Source organism: Sciurus carolinensis, chromosome 7 (genome assembly GCF_902686445.1).
Source record: "Sciurus carolinensis chromosome 7, mSciCar1.2, whole genome shotgun sequence".
In the NCBI taxonomy this organism is placed as follows: Eukaryota; Metazoa; Chordata; class Mammalia; order Rodentia; family Sciuridae; genus Sciurus; species Sciurus carolinensis.
In genome coordinates this window covers 18,755,049-18,777,879 of record NC_062219.1, presented here as the reverse complement: position 1 = coordinate 18,777,879, position 22,831 = coordinate 18,755,049, and the positions used below count along the sequence as shown (strand labels likewise).

Here is a 22,831-nt window from a genome sequence, read left to right as displayed (position 1 = left end):
AAATAACAGAAAAATTATTCAGAAAACATAAATTCAAAATAGTTTAAGTTTTGTTTGCTTTGGGTGTGCATTTGTATCTCAACACTATCAAAAGCCGTTTTAAAAAAGAATGTTGAAAGAATATGTTTATAGCTCGCAATATTGGCATCAAATATTATTTTAAACAATTTTTTTATAATACAGGTATTAATGGAAGCATTAATTCTTTTAACATCTTTATCTTCCATATTGAGACTGGTGCTTTTAAGACAGCTTAATTTTCTGCTGACTTAGACACATATATACTCACTCACTCTCTCTTCCCCCCAAAGATCTAATAATACTTAAAAGAATGATTAATTTGGTCACCTTATAAAAATAGAAACAACAGTGTTTTCTGTTTATGGTTATTTAAAATCTTTAGAGAGAAAAACATTATGAATCATTTCAAGTTCATCCAATATATAATAATTTTTATCAACTACATACAAAATGTTATGATTCAATAATTACCTTATTCATTTGTACAGTGTTACTGTTGTCTCCCCTTTGAATTGGAACTAACACTGCAAAGTCAGTAAGTTAAAATACTAAGGCAGAAACTGCCTTATTACTTATCATTGTATTATTTATTACTTATTACTATATTATTTATAGATAATAATGAACTAAAATAAATTGTTCAGTGTTCTAAGTATTCACTTTATTTGCATGAGAATAATAAAACTACATTGAATGTATTTTTAGTACTTCCTTCCTGTGTACTTGGCAGTCGTTACCATTTAAAATCAAAGTCTGTTATAAATTTTCTTCCATTCTCTTGATATTTTTCTAAATATTAAGACAATAATAGGTAATTACATTGGAAATCAGTACTGCTTTTTTAACAAACAATATTTTATAGGAAAAAATTATTTGTTGTAAGTCTGCTAAAAATGTTAATTAGTATATGTGTAATGTAAGAACAGCTGGACTAAGATTTATGTACAGCTTTTACTGTGAAGTGATTCTAATAATACTGATTGGTTTCCAAAACCATTAGGTGATATATTCAGTTTCCACACTATTTTGAGCTAGTGTAAAAATATGATAAACAGCTAGTCTGTTCTATATTTCTAGAAAATAACTTTCCAAGATACCTTCTTATTTGGTAAGGATATCACAAACTTTAAAACTTTTTACCATGTCTGATAATTAGATGTCACTCCTTTTACTTTGTGGTTTTTTTTTTTGGTGCCAGAGATTGAACCTAGAGGTACCTTACCACTGAGCCACATCTCCATCCCTTTTTTATTTTTTATTTTGAAATAGGGTCTTACTAAGTTGCTTACAGCCTTGCTAATTGCTGAGGCTGACTTCAAACTTGGGAAACTCCTGCCTCAGCCTCCTAAGCTGCTGGAATTACAGGCGCGCTCCACCACACCCACACCCACCACACCCTTTTACTCCTTTAAAAGAAAAAAATACCACAACTGGAAGTACTTTTGCTTTTCTTTTAATTATTTCAAAAATGAAAAATACCAATGTTGAACTCAATCCTTTAACTGTCTCATGAACTTTTTAAAGCTGTTTCTTGTCAGAACTTGCATCTTTTAAACACCTTAGAGAATGTTCCTCTGGGATTGTGCCAGTGGTTCTCTTTATCTCTCCTCCTTTCTTCCTTTTCGCCTCTACTCTGAATTCATCTTGTTCTTCATGACTTTTGTGTATCTCTCATTTATTATGCTTTTGTTCTGTTTTCCATTGATACTGTCCTTTCTTCCTTTGTGTTTTTCTTATTTGATTTTACCTATACTTTTCAATTTTTTGAAATCACCTTTTACTCTCCTGGAAATTTTTTATTTTTTCTTTGGAAAAATAAATAAGTGAAACTACATACAAAATTCCTTAACTCCAATTTATGTTCCTACTTTGTGTCTCACATCTTCTTTGAATTATTCAGGTTTGCTTTTAACTTATGTTACTCTGACTCTGAGGATATAGCAGATTTGATTAGAGAAATTACTGTTCCCACTTTCTCTACATATATCTACTTCATTTTTTCAAGAAGACTAAAGAAAAGTCCAAATTGCATATTTTATATATGTATAATTTAAATATATGTAATACTATATGTATCATACATAGTAAGTACTTGGTGTTAGAGACTCCTAGGAAAAAAATGACATCTTGTACCAAGTTGGGTTTGTGATGAGGAAATTTTATAATTAATAGGAACAAAAAATAGTTCATTGTACTTAAGTGTTCATGTTTGATTCTTTTATATTATTTTTTAAACAAAAGGTGCTTTTAAACAAAGAATATATTGCTTTCTTTGGCAAAATTGAAATATCAGTTCTGTATCTATAAATTTATGTATATGATATACATTTACATATATGATATCAGAATGATTTTATTTATAGGTTCCAGACAGCCCTGTAAGCCTCTCCTGTATTTATCTCACTGGTTTTAAATAATATTTAAAGAGTTTTCTTTGTAGCTGTTCAGAACTGCACATATTTTTTATGGAAAGAAAAGTAAAAGCTGATAAGGGATTGGTTATTTTAAGACTGAAATTTTAGACTATTATATGTATATACTTTAGAATCAGATAATTATTAAGATTCTATTTAGAATTTTGTTAGAAATACTTTAAATCAAAAACATTATATTAAATACTGACATTAAGAAATATAGTTAATTCTCTGTACTTACCATTTAAATTTTCTGTCTAATCTGTAATGTAAAATATTTTATAATATATATCTAAGTAATATGTAATCCATAAGTAAATGAAGAATCCAAATAAATGAATATTGAACAAGATGATAGAAAATGTTGACTTTATACAAGACAGAACTATCAAGTATCAGTTGCATGGTTTTTGTGTTGCACTTTGCAGTTCTGATAATTTAGTAGGGCAGTCTTTAAAGTCAGTTGACTATTAAGAATGAAAATGTATCTGCTTGACATGACAAGTAATTTAAATGAGATTTGGAGAAGTAATTTTTTAAAACAATGTTTGCAAACTAATAATAATGATGATGATGATGATGATAATAGGGCAAAACTGGAGGAATAGTCTACTTTAGTTATATAAAAATATTTTCCAAATAGTGATGTAATAGTGTAAAAGTTTCTGGTCAGTGATGGTCACTTTGAATTACAATTTGTCTCAGCAATTACTGTGAGAATTAGAGAATATGTCTTGAAATTCATTCTGAAGTTTATTTATTGCTCTTATTTTTATTTTATTTATTGTAAACAAATGGGATGCATGTTGTTTCTGATTGTACATGGAGTAACAGCATACCGTTTGTGTAATCATACATTTACATAGGGGAATGATGTTTGATTCATTCTGTAATTTTTTTCTTCCCCCCCACCCCTCCCACCCTCTTTTCCCTCTATACAGTCCCTCCTTCCTCCATTCTTGCCCCCCTCCCACCCCTCATTATGTGTCATCATTGACTTTTTGGATTTTTGGATCATTCGCCTTTTGGATTTTTGAGATTGGCTTATCTCACTTACCATGATATTCTCCAATTTCATCCATTTGCCTGTAAATGCCATAATTTTATTATTCTTTATAGCTCAGTAATATTCCATTGTATATATATACCTCAGTTTCTTTATCCATTCATCAATTGAAGGACATCTAGGTTGGTTCCACAGTCTGGCTATTGTGAATTGAGCAGCTATTGATTTAGCTGTATCTCTGTAGTATGCTGATTTTAAGTCCTTTGGGTATAGGCCAAGGAGTGGGATAGCTGGGTCAAATGGTGGGTCCATTCCAAGTTTTCTAAGGAATCTCCACACTGCTTTCAAGAGTGGCTGCACTAATTTGCAGCCCCACCAGCAACATATGAGTGTACCTTTTCCCCACATCCTCTCCAACAATGTTGCTTGTATTCTTGATAATCGCCATTCTAATTGGGGTGAGATGGAATCTCAGGGTAGTTTTGATTTGCATTTCTCTTATTACTAGAGATGGTGAACATTTTTTCATATGTTTGTTGATTGCTTGTAGATCTTCTTCTGTGAAGCGTCTGTTCATATCCTTAGCCCGTTTGTTGATTGGGTTATTTGTATTCTTCGTGTAGAGTTTTTTGAGTTCTTTATATATTCTGGAATTAAGTGCTCTATCTGAAGTATGAGTGGCAAAGATATTCTCCCACTCTGTAGGCTCTCTCTTCACATTGCTGATAGTTTCCTTTGCTGAGAGAAAGCTTTTTAGTTTGAATCTATCCCAGTTGTTGATTCTTGCTTTTCTTTCTTGTGCTATGGGAGTCCTGTTAAGGAAGTCTGATCCTAAGTTGACATGTTGAAGATTTGGACCTACTTTTTCTTCTATAAGATAAAGGGTCTCTGTTCTGATTCCAAGTCCTTGAACCATTTTGAGTTGAGTTTTGTGCAGGGTGAGAGATAGGGTTTTAATTTCATTCTGCTGCATATGGATTTCCAGTTTTCCCAGCACCATTTGTTGAAGAGGCTATCTTTTCTCCATTGCATATTGTTGGAACCTTTGTCTAGTATGAGAAAATTGTTATTTATTTGGGTTTGTGTCCATGTCCTCTATTCAGTACCATTGTTCTACCTGTCTATTTTGGTGCCAATACCCTGCTGTTTTTGTTACTATTGCTTTGTAGTGTACTTGAAGTTCTGGTATTGTGACACCCCCTGCTTCATTCTTCCTGCAGATGATTATTTTAGCTATTCTGGGCTTCTTATTCTTCCAGATGAATTTCATGATTGCTTGCTCTATTTCTGTAAGGTACATCATTGGGATTTTAATTGGAATTGCATTGAATCCGTATAGTACTTTTGGTAGTATGGCCATTTTGACAATGTTAATTCTGCCTATCCAAGAACATGGGAGATCTTTCCATCTTCTAAGGTCTTCCTTAATTTCTTTCTTCAACGTTTTGTAGTTTTCATTGTAGAGATCTCTTACCTCTTTGGTTAGATTGATTCCCAAGTATTTTATTTTTTTTGAGGCTATTGCAAATGGAGTTGTTTTCCTCATTTCCCTTTCAGCTGTTTCATCACTTGCGTATAAAAATGCTTTAGATTTATGCGTGTTGATTTTATAGCTTGCTTTTTGCTGAATTCATTGATGAGGTCTAGAAGTTTTCTGGAGGAGTTTTTTGGATCCTCTAAATATAGAATCATGTCATCAGCAAATAGTGACAGCTTAAGTTCCTCTTTTCCTAATCATATCCCTTTAATTTCTTTAGTCTGCCTAATTGCTCTGACTAGAGTTTCGAGGACAATGTTGAATAGAAGTGGTGAAAGAGGACATCTCTGTCTTGTTCCTGTTTTTAAAGGGAATGGTTTTAGTTTTTCTCCATTAAAAATGATGTTGGCCATGGGCTTAGCATAAATAGCCTTTACAATGTTCAGGTATATTCCTACTATCCCTATTTTTTCTAGTGTTTTGAGCATGAAGGGATGTTGTATTTTGTCGAACGCTTTTTCTGCGTCAATTGAAATAACCATATGATTCTTATCCTTAAGTATATTGACATGATGGATTACGTTTATTGTTTTACGGATGTTAAACCATCCTTGCATTCCAGGGATGAACCCCACTTGATCGTGGTGCACAATTTTCTTAATATGCTTTTGGATACGGTTTGCCAATGTTTTGTTAAGGATCTTTGCATCTATATTCATCAAGGATATTGGTCTAAAATTTTCTTTCTTTGATGTGTCTTTTCCTGGTTTGGGTATGAGGGTGATAGCTTCATAGAACGAGTTTGGTAGGGTACCCTCTTTTTCTATTTCCTGGAATACTTTGAGAAGTATTGGAGTGCGATCTTCTTTGAAGGTCTTGTAGAACTTGGCTGAGAATTCGTCTGGTCCTGGACTTTTCTTGGATGGTAGGTTTTTAATGGCTTCTTCTATTTCATTGCTTGATATTGATCTGTTTAAATTGTGTATGTCCTCCTGGTTCGGTTTGGAAGGAGCATATGTCTCTAGAAATTTGTCAGTGTCTTCAGTAGATTCTATTTTGTTAGAATACAGATTTTCAAAGTAGCTTCTCATTATGTTCTGTATCTCAGTGGTGTCTGTCGTGCTATTTCCTTTTTTCCTCATGAATTTTAGTAATTTGTGTTTTCTCTCTCCATCTCTTTGTTAGTGTGGCTAAGGGTTTGTCTATTTTGTTTACTTTTTCAAAGAACCAACTTTTTGTTTTGTCAATTTTTTGAATTATTTCTTTTGTTTCAATTTCATTGATTTCAGCTCTGATTTTAATTATTTCCTGTCTTCTACTACTTTTGCTGTTATTCTGTTCTTCTTTTTCTAGGGCTTTGAGCTGTAATGTTAGGTCATTTAGTTGTTGACTTTTCATTCTTTTCTGGAATGCGCTCCATACAATGAATTTTCCTCTTAGTACCGCTTTCATAGTGTCCCAGAGATTTTGATATGTTGTATCGTCATTCTCATTGACCTCTAAGAATTTTTTTATTTCCTCCCTGATGTTTTCTGTTATCCATGTTTCATTCAATAGCATATTATTTAGTCTCCAGATGTTGGAGTAATTTATGTTTTTTATTTTGTCATTGATTTCTATTCTCAGTCCATTATGATCTGATTGAACACAAGGCAGTATCTCTGTTTTTCTGCATTTCCTAAGGGCTGCTTTGTGGCATAACATATGGTCTATTTTCGAGAAGGTTCCATGTGCTGCTGAGAAGAAAGTGAATCTGCTCATTGATGGATGGAATATTCTATATATGTCTATTAAGTCTAGGTTATTGATTATGTTATTGAGTTCTATGGTTTCTTTGGTTGGTTTTTGTTTGGAAGATCTATCTAGTGGTGACAGTGGTGCATTAAAGTCACCCAGAATTATTGTGTTGTGGTCTATGTTTTTGATGTACAGGGATGCACCATTGTTTGGGGCATAAATATTTACTATCGTTATGTCTTCCTGATTTATGGTTCCCTTAAGCAGTATGAAATGTCCTTCTTTATCCCTTCTGACTAACTTTGGCTTGAAGTCCACTTTCTCTGATATAAGGATGGAAACACCCGCTTTTTTACTGAGTCCATATGCGTGGTAGGTTTTTTCCCATCCTTTCACCTTTAGTTTGTGGATGTCTTTTTCTGTGAGATGAGTCTCTTGCAGGCAGCATATTGTTGGGTCTTTCTTTTTAATCCATTCTGCCAGTCTGTATCTTTTGTTTGATGAGTTTAGGCCATTAACGTTCAGGGTTATTATTGAGATATGATTTGTATACCCAGTCATTTGGCTTATTTTTGGTTTTTAAGTTGACTTGGTTTCTCCTTTGAGTGGTTTTTCTCTGAGGCAGTTCCTCCCTTTGCTGACCTCCATTGTTGTTTTTCATTTCCTCCTCATGGAATATTTTGTTGAGAACATTCTGTAGTGCAGGCTTTCTATTTGTAGATTCTTTTAACTTTTGTTTATCTTGGAAGGATTTTATTTCATCTTCAAATCTGAAGGTTAGTTTTGCTGGGTATAGGATTCTTGGTTGGCAACCATGTTCTTTCAGAGCTTGAAATATGTTGTTCCAGGCCCTTCTAGCTTTTAGAGTCTGGATTGAGAAGTCGGCTGCTATCCGTATCCCCCTATATGTAATCTGATGCTTTTCTCTTGCAGCCTTCAAAATCCTATCTTTATTTTGAATGTTAGGCATTTTCATTATAATGTGCCTTGGTGTGGATCTGTTGTGATTTTGTGCATTTGGTGTTCTGTAAGCCTCTTGTATTTGATTTTCCATTTCATTCTTCAGGCTTGGGAAATTTTCTGATATTATTTCATTGAATAGGTTGTTCATTCCTTTGGTTTGTATCTCTGTGCCTTCCGCAATCCCAATAATTGTTAAATTTTGTCTTTTCTTGGTGTCCCATAGTTCTTGGAGATTCTGTTCATGATTTCTTACCATCTTCTCTGTTTGGACAACTTAATTTCAAGATTAAATATTTTGTCTTCATTGTCTGAGGTTCTGTCTTCCAAGTGGTCTAGTCTTTTGGTGATGCTTTCCATTGAGTTTTTTATTTGGTTTATTATTTCCTTCATTTCAAGGATTTCCATTTGTTTTGTTTTGTTTTTTTTTAAATCTCTATCTCTTTGTTGAAGTGATCTTTTGCTTCCTGCAGGTGCTCTTTCAGCTTATTGGTATTATCATTCATTGCCTGCATTTGTTCTCTTATCTCATCCTTTGCTTTGCGAATCATCTTAATCATGTATAATCTTAAGTCCTTTTCTAACATTTTTTCTAACATACTGTCATTGGATTCTATTAATATAGAATCTAGATTTGTTTGGATCATTTTCTTCCCTTGTTTTTTCATGTTGTTCATGTATCTTCCCCTCCAGCAGTGCAGATCTGGGATATTGCAGATTTTCCCCTATAGGTGTATAGTGGCCCTATAGGTTTCCAAAACCCTTTCTTTAAAGGGAGATCAATATTAGCAGTGCCCAATTCAGACACTATGCAATCCTAGACCAAATAGCCCCTGTGAGGACAATAACAAAATTTTCATAATAAACAGAATGAGTTAAAATATTATCTTCAATAAAACAAACATTTGCAATAAGGTCTGCAGTTTCTAATGGAGGACAAAGAGGATGCAGAAGGATGTAGAATGTGGCTGTTAATGGGATAAGAAAAGATTATACATAAGTTCTAGATAATAGGGTGAGAGTGTAATCAAAAGAAATTGGATGTTAGCATGCAAAAAAGGGAGAAAGAGATTCTGAGGGAACAGGTAAACAAAAGGAAAAGACAGCAAGAAAAATAAAGAAATAAAAACTTAAATTTTTCTATAAGTAGAAAAAAGAAAATCTACAGTATAACAGTCATATAGTAATGAAGCCTCCCAGTGTTCATTAGCCTGATGCATGAGAGGTACCTGATGATGAGCTTTAAGCCTCCAGCAGGCATCTCAGGATGGGATTTGCCCCACCTAAAGATTGGAGCTCTGGCTTCCAGGATTATCCAAGATGGCCGCTCTGGCTTCGTAATGTGTTGGCAAATGGTGAGCTGCAGCTCAGGGTGTGGCCGTGCTCAGCTGGATGTCCTGGAGGCAGTATGCAATTGGTCAGGCAAGGGTCCTGGAGGTCTGGTGTGTTTGGTGTGGCTGTGGGATCCTGGAGGCCGGGTGCAATCAGTCAGTCTGGGGTCGGGGTTATAGGACGCAGTCAGTTGGTCTGGGGGTCCTGGCGGCAGGGAGCAGTCAGTGGATGTGAGGGCCCCAGAGGCAGGGAGTGATCAGTCGGGCTGAGGGATCCTGGAGATGGGGCTCAGTCAGTCCAGCCAGGGGTCCTACGGGGCCTGGCTGTTGTCTCAAAATGGCGGCAGCCACGTGTAACCAAACCTGCAGGTACTGTGACAGAGAACTTCCAGGCAACAGCAGGCAGCTGGTGTTCCACGGGCGGTTGGTGATTAGTTCAGTTTGCTGACTGTTGGACGATCGGTAGGTGAACCTTGTGCGTTGGGTGATGGATAGGTGTAAGGCAGGCGATGGACAGGCGGGAGGCAGGCAAATGGCGGATAATAGGCACCTGACAGTGAGCAGTCTGCACTCAAAAAAGGCATCGATATGCTGGCATACTGCACGTGATCACAGCAGACAGATGGGGTAAACACCAGGGAATTGATAAGCATCAAAAACTGCCTCACAAAGAAACAGATATCCTCTGCTTGAAACCGGAGTTACGGAGCGACAAGGAATACAGCCTCCCTCTAGTCCGTCATCTTGGATCCCTCCCCTATTGCTCTTATTTTTAAATCTACATTTTGCTTCTTTGGATTTTAGTTACTTTAAAAACAATTTCTAATATCAATGTAGCTCCTTTTGCAATGGGATATTTGTTGTAATAACTTTGTTTATATTTAGTTGGCAATTTATTCTGAAAAACTATAGGAATACATTTTGTTTTCCTGAACTTGTCAGTAGTCTACATGTCATTGTTGTATGTTCCTTAAGAAGTGAAATAATTGAAAGGAATTCAAACATTGTCAATATGAAATAAAATCTCTTTTTATTTCAAGAGGGCTAAATTATTATGGGAATGTAAAGTTAACATTGACTTCATCTTGGAAAATATAAAATAATTTAAAATTAAAATTCATTACAAACCATTTATTATTGGTTTGATATTTAAATAAATTTGAAAAATTAAATTCTTCACCCTTCTTCTATAGGCTATTCACTCAGTTGCTTGGCATCATGAAGGAAAACAGTTTATTTGTAGTCATTCAGATGGCACCTTGACCATATGGAATGTGAGGTCCCCTGCTAAGCCTGTACAGACAATCACACCACATGGTAAGAATACCTTGATTTTAAACACTTCTTAAATTATAATATACAGTAAACTGTTTTATTTGAGTTTGTGTTTGGATTTGTTTAGTTTTAATGATTATTGTATTTATTTAATGTATTATTATTTCATCTTTTGAATATCTTTTCTTCAGTAACCCAAAAAGTAAATGATCTTTTGAGTGAGGAAGGACTTTTAAGCTGTTGTCATCTTAAAGCTGTCACTTGCAAGTTGTTAATGTATATGTAACAGTGTGCTTGAAATGTGTACCTCTATAAGATGAATTTCGTACATTAAAGTTTTGTGTTGAGTGTCCCCAGGTTCATTCCAGGTTTGTTGATTGGGACGACTTTCAGGACTCAGCATATAGTCATATTTGACTCCCGAGATGTATTACTGCAAAAGGACATAGAGCAAAATGGGCAACGAGAAAAGTCACATATATAAAGTATGGAGAAAATTAGGTTCAATCTTCCAAATACCCTCTCCCCATGGAGTTACACAGGACATACTTCATTGCTCTAGCAATGAGTTGTTGTTACTACATGTGTAAAATATTGTCTACCAGAGAAAGTCACCTGAGCCTGTGAATTTTTATTGGGGTCCATCATGTAGAATTTAGCATGTACGAAAATTCCAGAGTCTTGGGAGGAAAGTAGGGTTCAACATAAACTACATTCTTTGTTCAACAATTGAGGCACAGTGATCCACCCTTATCAGACAGGTAATAATGGGAACTGTCTCAAAAACCAAACTCCCAAACACCCACCAGAAGGCAAAGTTGCAAGTAGAGTTTTCTAGGGATAGCAGTCTTGGCCTGCTATATTAACTTGTTTTTCTGTATAAAGAGTATTTGTAAAACTTATATGAAATTTTTATTAGGTTATTTATTAAAATTGAATTAACTCCTCTTTTCACTTTGAATCTGTATATTTTGCATCAATCTGTATTCTTCATTCTTAATCCAAGAGAATACTTCCTGAGAAGAGAAATCACATTAAAGAAACTACTATGTACTGATGATAATCAAAGAGAATCCTTGTAGCTATTGCTAATATTTGCTTGCTTTAAATATGCATAACCACTGTCTAAAAATTCTGAGTTATTGCAATGTAGATATTAAACAATAAAATTAAAAACATTTAATCTATCTGTGGCAGTATGGGTTTTTAGGCTTCTTTTCTGGTCAGAATAGCAATTCTTGATTTCACATAGGAAGATATACTTTACCACTGATATGTTATAACAATCATCTGTGGGAAAAGCACTTACTTTTATAAATTTGCATCAGGTCTTTTTATAAGTGAATCTAGAGGATATCCTTTATGATAGTGCATTCTAGTTTTTCTTATGCATTTTTTTCTTTCTTTCATTAATGCCTATGTCCATAATCCTGTTGGTACTCTTGAAAATTCCCATAAATCTTAGAATTCCCCAACCACACTTGGACCTGCAAATCCCGAAGACCCAAAAAGTAGCAATAAGGGGCAGTTATATGAAACACACCTTTCCTTTCAAATTCAGAAGAAAATGTAACTAGTATCAAAGATGGTAGACATATATAATAATGCTATTACATCTTGAAGTTGATCTGGTTTTCTTTGAAAGAATAGTACTGAACTGGAGGTATAGCTCAGCAGTAGAGCACTTAACCTAGCATTTGCAAAGCCCAGGGTTCAATCCCCAGAATTGCAATATAAGGAAAGTACTAAGGGTATTTTCTCTTTGAAACCACATGAGAGTAAATATTTCTCATAGTACCCAATCACCCCCAAGTATTCCATAGTGTGCACATGTGTGCGCGTGTGTGCGTGTTTATTTTATTTTATTTATTTATTTATTTGTTTGTTTGTTTTTTGTGGTGCTGGGGACTGAACCCCCCAGGGCTGAGGCACTCTACCAACTGAGCTATATCCCCAGCCCCTGTTTATTTTTTTTTAACAAACATTTTCCTCTATCAACAAGTTTTGCCTTTTATTAGAAGAGATTATATAGTAATTACATTTGGTTTCTTCAATCTTTAAAAACTGGAATTTACTGAATCTTTTTTTGACTTTCATATCTGGTAAATTATAAAAATTATAGAGAATTATTTTGTACATAAATATGTTTGATGTTTCCTCATGATTAGACTCAGATTGCACTTTGTTGGCAGCATATCCTAGAAAGATTAATGTGTTATTTTTACATCTTCTTAAGTGAACTTTGCATGTGTGCACACGCGCGTGCAAGGCTTAACTCATGCTAACCAAGCACTTTTACCGCTGAGCTCCACCTCCTGCCCCCAAACTTGTTTTTTCTTTGTCTCATGTTGGCAGTAACTCATCTCTTGATCCATTGATTAGGGATCTGTGTGCTATGTCTCTATTAGAAACTTATTTTTCCCTTTGAAATTAAGTGTTCTTGATTTGTATTTATCAATAAGTATTTTGATATGAATTAGTTTCTTTGAGATTATGTGCATACTAGGCTCATCAGACTTTTTCCTTCTAGTTTTGGTATCTATTGGTGTTTTTTGGCTCAATTGTTACTCTAGTATTGCCAAGTAATAATTTTTTATCTAAATTTGTTCTTATACTACAAACAGGTCTCTGAGAGCAGACTATAGGAAGTCATATAAAACAGTCTCTACAGTGTTTATAGTGTGTTAGAATAGAGTCATTAGCAAAAATTACTTTTAAATCAGTAAGAGAAAGAATATTTTACTTACTAAGTTTTCTCAGAATTAGATTCCAAGCAAAATGTAAGCATAGTACAGCTTTTGTTGTTCAATATAGCAGTATAAATGTAGACGGTAAGAATTTCTTTTATATTATTTAGTTATTTATATAAAAATAGTGTTTAATTTATTTGCATGTTTCTGTTATGCTTTCTTTTTTTATAGTTGATTTTGAAGTGAATATGCCCTATTTTGTTGGAAGAATGGCCTTTTAGTTGCATAGCCAAAGACATTTAGAGTTTCCTCATTCGTTAAGTTGTTATACTATTTTATAAGAGGAATATTATTATTATTTTTTGAAAGTATTTGGTAAATATTTTGATAAAGACCTTCTGAAACAGCCACAAGTTAGAAAGATAGTGTCACAACTAAGGTGATTTTTTTTTTTAATTTAGAAAGACCCAACTACAATAAGTTGTGAATTTGTCTGTTAAAATTGTTAACAATATGTATTCACTCCCAGCTTATAGAATTTTTTGAGTTTTAAAGTAAATGAAAATTTTTATTATATTTTAAAATAATTTCTAAGTGTTAGCAGCATTACAGGCGTGCACCATCATGCCCAACTCTTGTGTTTATTTCTATGGAACAGACTTGATAAACTAGAGATCTTGAAGCAGGAATATCCAAATAGTAGTGTCTGGATATTAGTTGTACCAGAGGCCTTTATGTGCTACACATAATTTGTATAAAGTTTTATATGTACAAATTGAGTACAAAAACAGTTCTTCTTTTTCCTAAAGGAATGTGATAAATGTACCATGGTGAATAAATATAACTTTTATAATCCTAAAAAAATAAAATAAAATAGTGTTTATTTTATATAAATTGTACTTTTAAAATATGAATTCTTTCCAAGAGTTGTATTCTTTTTTTTTTCAGGCACTTTCAAGACCATAGTTTGTTTATTATTTCAGATAAAAAGATAGTATACATATTAGGAACTCCCTTAAAATTCAACTCTAGATTTATACACAATCTAGTCTTTTGCAATGAATGTTAACCACAGAAATTCCTAAACACCTGAAAACCCCACTATTAACATGAACTATAGTAATAAAAAATTGACATTTAATTTGTTCAATGTATAGTATTTACATTATGATACCAATGTTGATATGATAAACAGTGATAAAGATATAGTAAAAATAAACTTTAAAAACAAAGGTTTCTAGTCTTACAATGTGCTAATTATCATAATTGTATATGAAAAATTAAAACAGCAGAACTTTCTGTTACAAATTCTTAATCATCTGAGTTGTAGTCATTACTTGCTACCAATTTACATGCAACATCTGCTAGGACTGATATTTGTGTTTTTTCCCCCCAAGGAAGTATAAGTTGATAACTGAAATTTCAGAGCAGACATTAATTTACTTGTTGACAGAAAAACCTAAGAGTTGTATTCTTGTTTATTACTTATTTCTTAGCTTATTCCTAGTGGTATATAACCTACCAAAGCAATTTTATGTTCACACTAAGTTCCATGGCAAATCTAAGTTCATTTTTTTGATATGGTAAAGTATAGAGATATGTTTTGCATATCTTGTTGTGGTGTGTGTATCTATTCTTTATAATAATTTTGATACAGAATTTTCAGAATACCAACTATGTGTTGATGAATTGAAATTTAGTTTTTTTTTTTTTTTTTGCTATCTTCTGTTGTGATCTCCTATTCTTAACTTTTAGTCAAACAGTAATGGCAAGTTACTTTAAATCTATAAGACCTTTAAAATTTTTTACATTTTCATTTGTTTATTTAAACTACCTAATGGTTGTTCAAGTATCTTAGTTTTGAAAAACATTTATGGTATTACCTTGATAGCCAGGAACTGATTAAACTCCTCCTAGTATTTTACTTTGATGTTTATTGTTACAGGGTTTCATATTTAATAGGTCAAGATAGCCTTGAAGAATGAGTTCACAAGATGTATTAATACATTACATTAAAGGGATGTTAAAGCCAAAAGACACACATGTAGTTACAGCCTTACTTCCATAGTTTTTGGTTCTGTGACCTTTGGGAAATGGGTTAATGTTTCTGAACCTCTTTATTTTCATCTCTAAATAGAGATAATAATGAAAGTTAATCTAGTCCTTCATGTGGTTCTGAGGATTTTATATGTTCATTCAACAAATACTTATTTGTTCTACTATGTGATAGGTACTGTTCTAGGTATGGATCATATAAGTGATATGTAAATAAAAGTACCTGGAATTTATTAGATGCTATACATTTGTGATTCTAGTAAATATAAATCTGAAAGGATAGATTAGTGCTTCCCAAAAATATAGTTCACAAATATTACTTATGTTTGCTTATTGATGAATCATTTGATCTAAGAAGTATGTAATTGTCAAAGATGTTCTAGAAATGATAAATTGAAGTTGAACATTTTTCTTCACTATAAAATGCAATAGGTAATTTTTGACTACTTAAACAAAAAGTCATAGCTCTCTTAATTACAGTTTCCATGAATATCAAAAAACATTTCCCTGGCAACCAGAAAACCTGAAACCTGGAACCTAATTCTAACCTGTTACATATGAAATACATTGTGGAGATAATTTCTGTTTTCTGGGACTTAGTTTCAATATATGTTAAATGACAGGATTGAAAAAGACAAATTTTAAGGTTTGAACTTTTGTGACTATTTGTAGATTCTGCAAAGTCATTTCATCTTGGTGTACTGTAGATTCTGTATTTCTGTAGGGTTAGGCTCTGCTTCTTTCCTTTGGTCTGTTTTTCTCCTGTGATGTTAGACTTTCATTACTTAGGAAGGAATAACTTGATGGTTATTGTTAACCCTGAAGCTGTCAACTTGTTATGTGTTTTGTTGGGCCAGTGCCCCACAAGATCTCCCCTGAAGCCCTGGGCTGAGGATGATATGTTGCAGAATGAGCTATTCTGATTGTCAGCTTCGCCAGAATCTGATGATTCCCTAAGGAAATGAAGATGCTAGGCAGTCAAAATCAATACATGTCCAGAATAGAAAATGACATCTTAAATTTAGTTTCTAGAGCTTATTCATCAGCACAATCAATGTACTTATCAGTAAGTAAACCAAGATTGGGAATGTTTTATTCTATTAAGAGTCACTGAAGAAAAAAATAGAATGAAAATTTAAGAAAAATTCAACTGAGGATGAAATATACAAAGAATTTTGTTCATCTAGTTTTAAGATTCACCTGAAGCATAAAAGTAAATCCATACCTTAGTTCTTTATATAATTTAAAGTTTTCGCCAGTTTATGTATTTGAAAGGACTTACTGCACTCTGTAGCACCCTTAAATTAGGCTTTTATTTAAAGGCAAAGAATATATTACAGCAAGAGAAAGGAATGCAGATAAGCATTCTGAAACATCCCCTATATGCAGGCTCCCCATGGGCACTTATTGACACCCAGAATTATGCTGAGTCTCCAGCTATAATCCCCAAGATCTGGCTTCTGAATAGCTCCAGGAGAAACTCAGCAAGGCGTTTTAACTGATCCATCCACTTTGCCAGTCAGTTCCCTGAGTTACCGAGGGAGTATTGAAACTTGAACACTATATCAAAAATCCTACCATACTTAAATCTTAACTGAGAGTCAAAAACCAGATATTCAGGTTATCTCCAGTCCCTAGCTTTAAATCAACTCTGTCTCCATGTACATTAAGAGAAGTTCACCCTCCTGTCCTCATTTCAGACAAATATTAACATCAACAGTGTGGTTCTCCAATTTGCCATTATATTTTCTAGAAAATCACTGTCCAGTAGAAATGTAATATATACTGCATAGGCTATTTTAATTTATTAGTAATCATATTAAAAATAGTAAAATTAAATGGTTAAAATTGATATTATCTATTTATTTTAAATTTTATTTAACCCCCAGTATGCAAAAATATTACTTCATCATGAAATTAAACATACAAAGTGAAGTGTTTCACAATGTTTTTGTATTAGGTCTTTGAAATCTCGTATACATTTTATATTCACAGTACATTTTGACTTGGACTAGTCATATTTTAAGTGCACAACAACCTTATGTGACTGGTCGCTACCATTTGGACAGATGCTCTAGACTGAGAGCAAAAGTACAGTATAACAACAGTATCCGTTAGAAAATGCCCTGTGTTCTAATTGGCAAAATAAAAAACTTAGTAATTGCTTTTGTCATTGATCTTCATTCATTTTTTAAATCAATCTTCATTTATTCAAGAGACATTTTACTGAGTACTTTCTATGTACCAGAGATTAAATCCTGGAAGTATATTGCCCTTGAAGAGTTCATAGTCAAGTGAAAATGAATGAAAATGATCTATAAAATTTTAACTTTTGTGATAAGTGCTGATGAGGTCATGAGTAATATGATGTAGAAATAAAGAAGTAATGGCTGCTGCTTGAGTGAAGGGCATAGTAATAGTTCACAAATTCAGGACGTATGAATGGTCTTAAGGAAAGGGGTTAGGGATGTTATTTGATAGAAAACAGCAGAACAAGGTTGTTTTAGTGAGAAGATACAAAGGCACAAAGATATAACCAAAAGCAGGGTGTTTTGGGAAAATGTTACTAATATGACCAGAGTTTAAAATTTGTTTGAGCAAAAAGCAGGACATGAAAACAGAATTATGCATGGAGGCAAGATGATACATCAAAATATGCTAAATTGTTTGAACCTCATGATGGAAGCCTAGTAAATGAAGTTGCAGTGAGGAATACAAAATTACCATCTTGAAAATATCACTGTAATGGTACTACATCAGGTGACCTGAAGGCAGAAGAGGATGTACAATAAGGAAGTTCTTACATTAATATACAGTTAATACTGAAGATTTCAGTTATAACAGAGGAAATGGGAAGAAAGGCATATTCATGACTGAAATTCTGGAATTAATAGAACTCAGACCAGTTCATGTGGTAGAATACCCATGTGGATGGTAAATGGGCATAGGAAAAGGGTATTTGTAAAATAGGAAGAAATTGTATGAGGCATAAAGATTTCTGTGATTTATTAAGTCAGATTTTAAAATTTATCAGATCTTTTCAGTGACTTGTTGAGACAGTTCTCAGGTAGAAAAAGCACCTTTTTTGCTTCACTGGTGGCATAGCACTTAAGTAAAATGATACCTGGTGAATGAAATCTGATAATTTTCCAAATATTGTTTTATTTATCTGTGCCTTATAAAATCACAACTAATGCCTTATTATTTGGTTTACAAAATAGCTAGTGTGAGAATATAGATGAATAATTTAATCTTTCTGGCCAGAAGCAGTAATTAGTAACAAGATTTTTAAAACATCTGAGTTGAAAAAATATCAGAGTATCCCAATCTAAAGGACTCACTGTTGTCCAAGCAAAATTAGCAAAGAATGATGACTATTTAAAACAACAACTTTTTTTTTTTAATTTATAGAGATAATGAAATTACTGGAATATTTTTAGTGAAAAAAAAAAGAAATGTTCACTTTAAAGGAATAATAATAAAACTGGCTTTCAACTTTATTATAAGTCTAAGTGCTAGAACACAAGGGAACAACATGAAGACTGTTGAGCAAGAAAAAAGAATTTTATACCTAGCAGGTTATATTCAAGATATGCAAGTGTTAGACTTGCAAGAGTTTAGTAAATACACCATTCAATGACCTTCTTAAAATTTAGCTACTAAAACATTGAATATTAAAATAAATTGACTTATTTCTGAATAATTGTTTTACTTTATAACAAAATTTTACATAACAATTTTGAAAATAAATGTACAATTGGATCTGTGGTTCCAAATAATAGTAATTAACAAATAATTAAAATTATTATTTTATTATTATTATTTTGGTATTGAGGATTGAACCTGGGGTAGTTTAGCACTGAGTTACATCCCCAGGTCTTTGTGTTTTTTATTTAGAAATGGGGTCTTAATCAGTGTCTCACTAAGTTGCTGAGGTTGGCTTTGAACTGTTGATCCTCCTGCCTGTGCTTCCTGAGTCTCTAGAATTATAGAAATGTGCCACTGTGCCTAGCTCACAATTCCAAATTATACCATCCTGACACTTCCGTTAGACCTTTGTATGGTAGAGGGAGGATAAAAGCCTGCTGGAATTCTTCAGAGCAAACATTAAAATTCTTTTACTGAAAGGGTACACATTTCTGAACAGATTAGAGATTGAAATTCTTAATTTGGCTAGGACCGGTGGTGCACACCTGTAATCCCAGTGGCTCTGGAGGCTGAGAAAAGAGTATCTCAAGTTCAAAGCCAACCTCAGCAAAAGCAAGGCACTAAGCAACTCAGTGAGACCCTGTCTCTAAATAAAATACAGAATAGGGCTGGGGATGTGGCTTAGTGGTTGAGTGCTCCTAAGTTCAGTCCTCAATACCAAAAAAAAAAAAGAAGAAGAAAGAAAGAATTTGTTCCTTGTATAGCACAAGGGACTACGTTTCAGATTTCAATCTCTCTCTTTTTATACCTTTTTTCCTATTTTTTTTCCCACCTCAGTAATCAAGTTTTCCTCCTATAGTCCTTTCCAATCCTTACATCTTAGCTGCCACTAATCACGTCTTGGTTCTCGAAAATTGGGCTGCCTCTTGGATATTCAAGATCCACTGAACAATCATTTCTTCAGAAGGAAGGAAAGTGGTGATCTCCTAGGATCTTAAATTAAGACAAGATTATATGTCCTACTAACAGAGTATAGACATATTTATAAAAATATTATAAAACAGGTGACATTTCATATCAATGGGAAAAAATTAAGTCTCAATACATAGAACTAGCAGGTACATGGTTATGTCAAAACTCATGATATTTTGTATCTTAAATGTATGCACTTCCTCAGATCAGTTAAAACTCAAAACTATTTTAGTTCCTCAGTTTCTTCACTTGTTATAAGTTTATTCATATTTTTTATTTCTTTTTGAGTCAGTTTCAGTAATTTTGTCTTTCTGTGCATTTGTTCCTTGAAAGCATCTCATTTGTTGACATGCAGTTGTTTATAGATTTCTTTACAGTTCTTGATCTTATTCTGTGATTTGAGTTTTCTGCCTCTTTTCTTGGTCAGTTTAACTAAATGTTTGTCAGTTTTGTTATTTCATTTCAAAGTAGTTCCTGATTTTTGTTTTTCTTTTTTTCTTTTTGTGGTCCTCAGGATTGAACTCAGGTACTTTAATGCTGAACTACTTCACAGCCCTTTATATTTTTTATTTTGAGACTGGGACTAATTTGCAGAGGCTCTCATAAAATTTGGGATCCTCCTGTCTCAGCCTCTTAAGTTTCTAGAATTACTGCCATATGCCGTAGCCCCTAACACAATTTTTCTTTTGATTTTTGTCTTTAACTCATTGTTTATTTACTAATATGTTGTTTACTTTTCACATATTTAGAATCTGTTATTTTTTCCTGCTACTGACTTCTAATTTCATTCTGTTTTTGTTGAAGAACTTATTTTGTATATGTTTGTCTTTTAAATTTGATTGAGATTTATTTTATGGCCTAGCATATATTTCATCCTGAAAATGTATTACACGTACTTGCGAAGATTATATTCTGTGTTTGATAGGTGAAATGTTCTATGGGTGTCTGTTGGATCTAAGTGTTCTAAGTTGTTTAGATTTTCTTTGTTCATCTCCTGTTTGGTTATCTATACACTATTGAAAGTAAGGTGTTGAAGTATCCAACTATTATCATTGTATCTATTTTTCCTCTTCTTTTTGTCCATTTTAGTCTCATACATCTTGGTGCCATGATTTTTGGTGCATATTATGTTCATAACTGTTGTATCTTTCTGATATATTGGCCCTTGGCAAAATACTCTCAGACTGCTAATGGAAGTATAAATAGGCACATTTCTGGAATACAGTTTTACTCAAATATCCTTTTTCTGGGAATTTATCCCAAGAAAGTAATCATTAATTTATTCACTCATTAGACATTTGTGGAGTACCCACAATATGCCAAAGAGGGTATTCCACCAGAGATACAGCAAGGGAAAACAATGCTAAAACATTTTGCTTATCCAGAATTTACATTCTGGTTAGCCAAACAACAGAAAAATAAATAAATGAAAATAAAGGAGTAAACATTATAAAGTGTTTTAGAATGTTATAAGTGCTATGGTAGGAAAAAAAAACTATGAAAGAGAGTAAGAAGTGTCAGTGTAGCAGTATGTGTCAGGGATTCCCAAGGCAATCCCCAAGTTTGGTGATTTGCCAAAGGTATAATAGTGTTGAGAGTATTTCTGAAAAAAGGGGAAGTAGATCTTTCTTTCTTTTTTTTTTTTGAATTTTCTATGATTTTCTATGATTTCTACAATGAACATGTACAAATAGATAACTGGAATCTCAAACATTTTTTAAATATCAAAATTATTTTATCAAATGAGTTAACATTTTGTAGAGATTTGTGTATTTTAGCAGCATTTGTATGTTACAGTAAATAGATTTTACTTAGGAGAATAAATATAAATGAATTTATTAAAATAACTTTAAATTTTGTAGCCTGCTATACCTGGATAAAAATGTAATACAGATTCATTTTTTCTCAAATTTTGCTATTTTAAATTTTATTCATTTAACAAAAAGTTCTATTTTGCTTATCTATAATGAAGAACATTGGGAAGACTGTCATTTTTCATACTTGAATTGTATTACATAAATGTGATTTTACTTGCTTTTCAGCAGTGATTTTCAAACAATTTTGCCTGATCATTGAAAAGTATCTTAGTTTGTATTAAATATGTCTTTCAAAATCACTTTGAAATGTTTGATGGTGTATTTCATTATGTTTCACTTTCACTTCATAAATTGTCAATGTAAGAATTTAGAGTAACTTAGAACTTTAAATTAAATATAGGAAAATATATTTTAGGAAAACAGTTAAAGGATGGGAAGAAACCAGAACCTTGCAAACCTATCCTCAAGGTGGAGTTCAAAACGACAAGATCTGGGTAAGATTTTATTTCTTTGCTAATATTCATTGTATATAATCACTTAAATACCATGGAAGTCTATTTTGTCATTGTTTTCAAAAGTTTTTTTGGGGATGGTCTATTCCAGTCTTAGATTTTTATACTTTCTTTATTTAATAGAAGAATTAAAATTGATGATGTTAGGATAATATACTTTGTGTTTTATCTTTAGTACCTTTACCATGTGTCCTGGAAAATTTGAATTATTTTTCTTGTCAAATGTCATACATTTTCTTACATTAGTCTTTGGAAACAGTATTGTTTATTTGCCAGTAAAAATTGTGGAATAAGCAATGTAAAAAATATTTAAAATTTAACCTATCTATATTATATGTTAATTACAAAGGTTATGTGTATTCCTCAGGAATTATATCTAATAAGACTATTTGACCATTATGAAAATAGAGTTTATTATTAAAGGACATTTATTATTATAGTTTATTACTATAGACATTGTCACTATGAATTTGATATGAGAAATAGGTGATTTTTATAATTTAAATACACAGTATGTGTTAAATATTATATTTAAAAATATATAGGAAAAAATGTTTTAAAATCTATAGAATTCCATATCTGTGACCCCAGAGAAATTCTTTTGTTTATGTCCTCGTGTGGTTTTATTTACTATATCTGTGTAAGAGAGTGAATTTGTATATTACAGTGCAGTGGTTCTCAAATTGTAGGCCTGGACCAATAGCTTTAGCTAAGAACTTGTTAGAAATGCATATTCTCAGATTTCACACTTCTCTCCAACCTACTGAATCAGAAACTGGAGCATGGGGGCAGGAGCAACAATCCCGTTTAACCAGAATTCTACTGCAGGAGATCCTGGTGCCGTTAAAGTTTAGAACAGCTGGTGTATCTGGTGTATTTTTGGCTTATCGGTTTACTAACACTGCATTATCTTTCA

General features: G+C 32.8%; 1 protein-coding gene across 1 annotated transcript in view; it reads left to right on the top strand.

Annotated features, from left to right (window-relative positions):
- Window positions 1-22,831, top strand: part of Stxbp5 (syntaxin binding protein 5) — a 173,210-nt gene that overhangs the window by 56,920 nt on the left and 93,459 nt on the right. Inside the window, 2 exon segments of the mRNA XM_047557634.1 lie at window positions 10,140-10,263; window positions 21,819-21,897. Of these exon segments, the coding sequence (XP_047413590.1) occupies window positions 10,140-10,263; window positions 21,819-21,897 (203 nt within the window).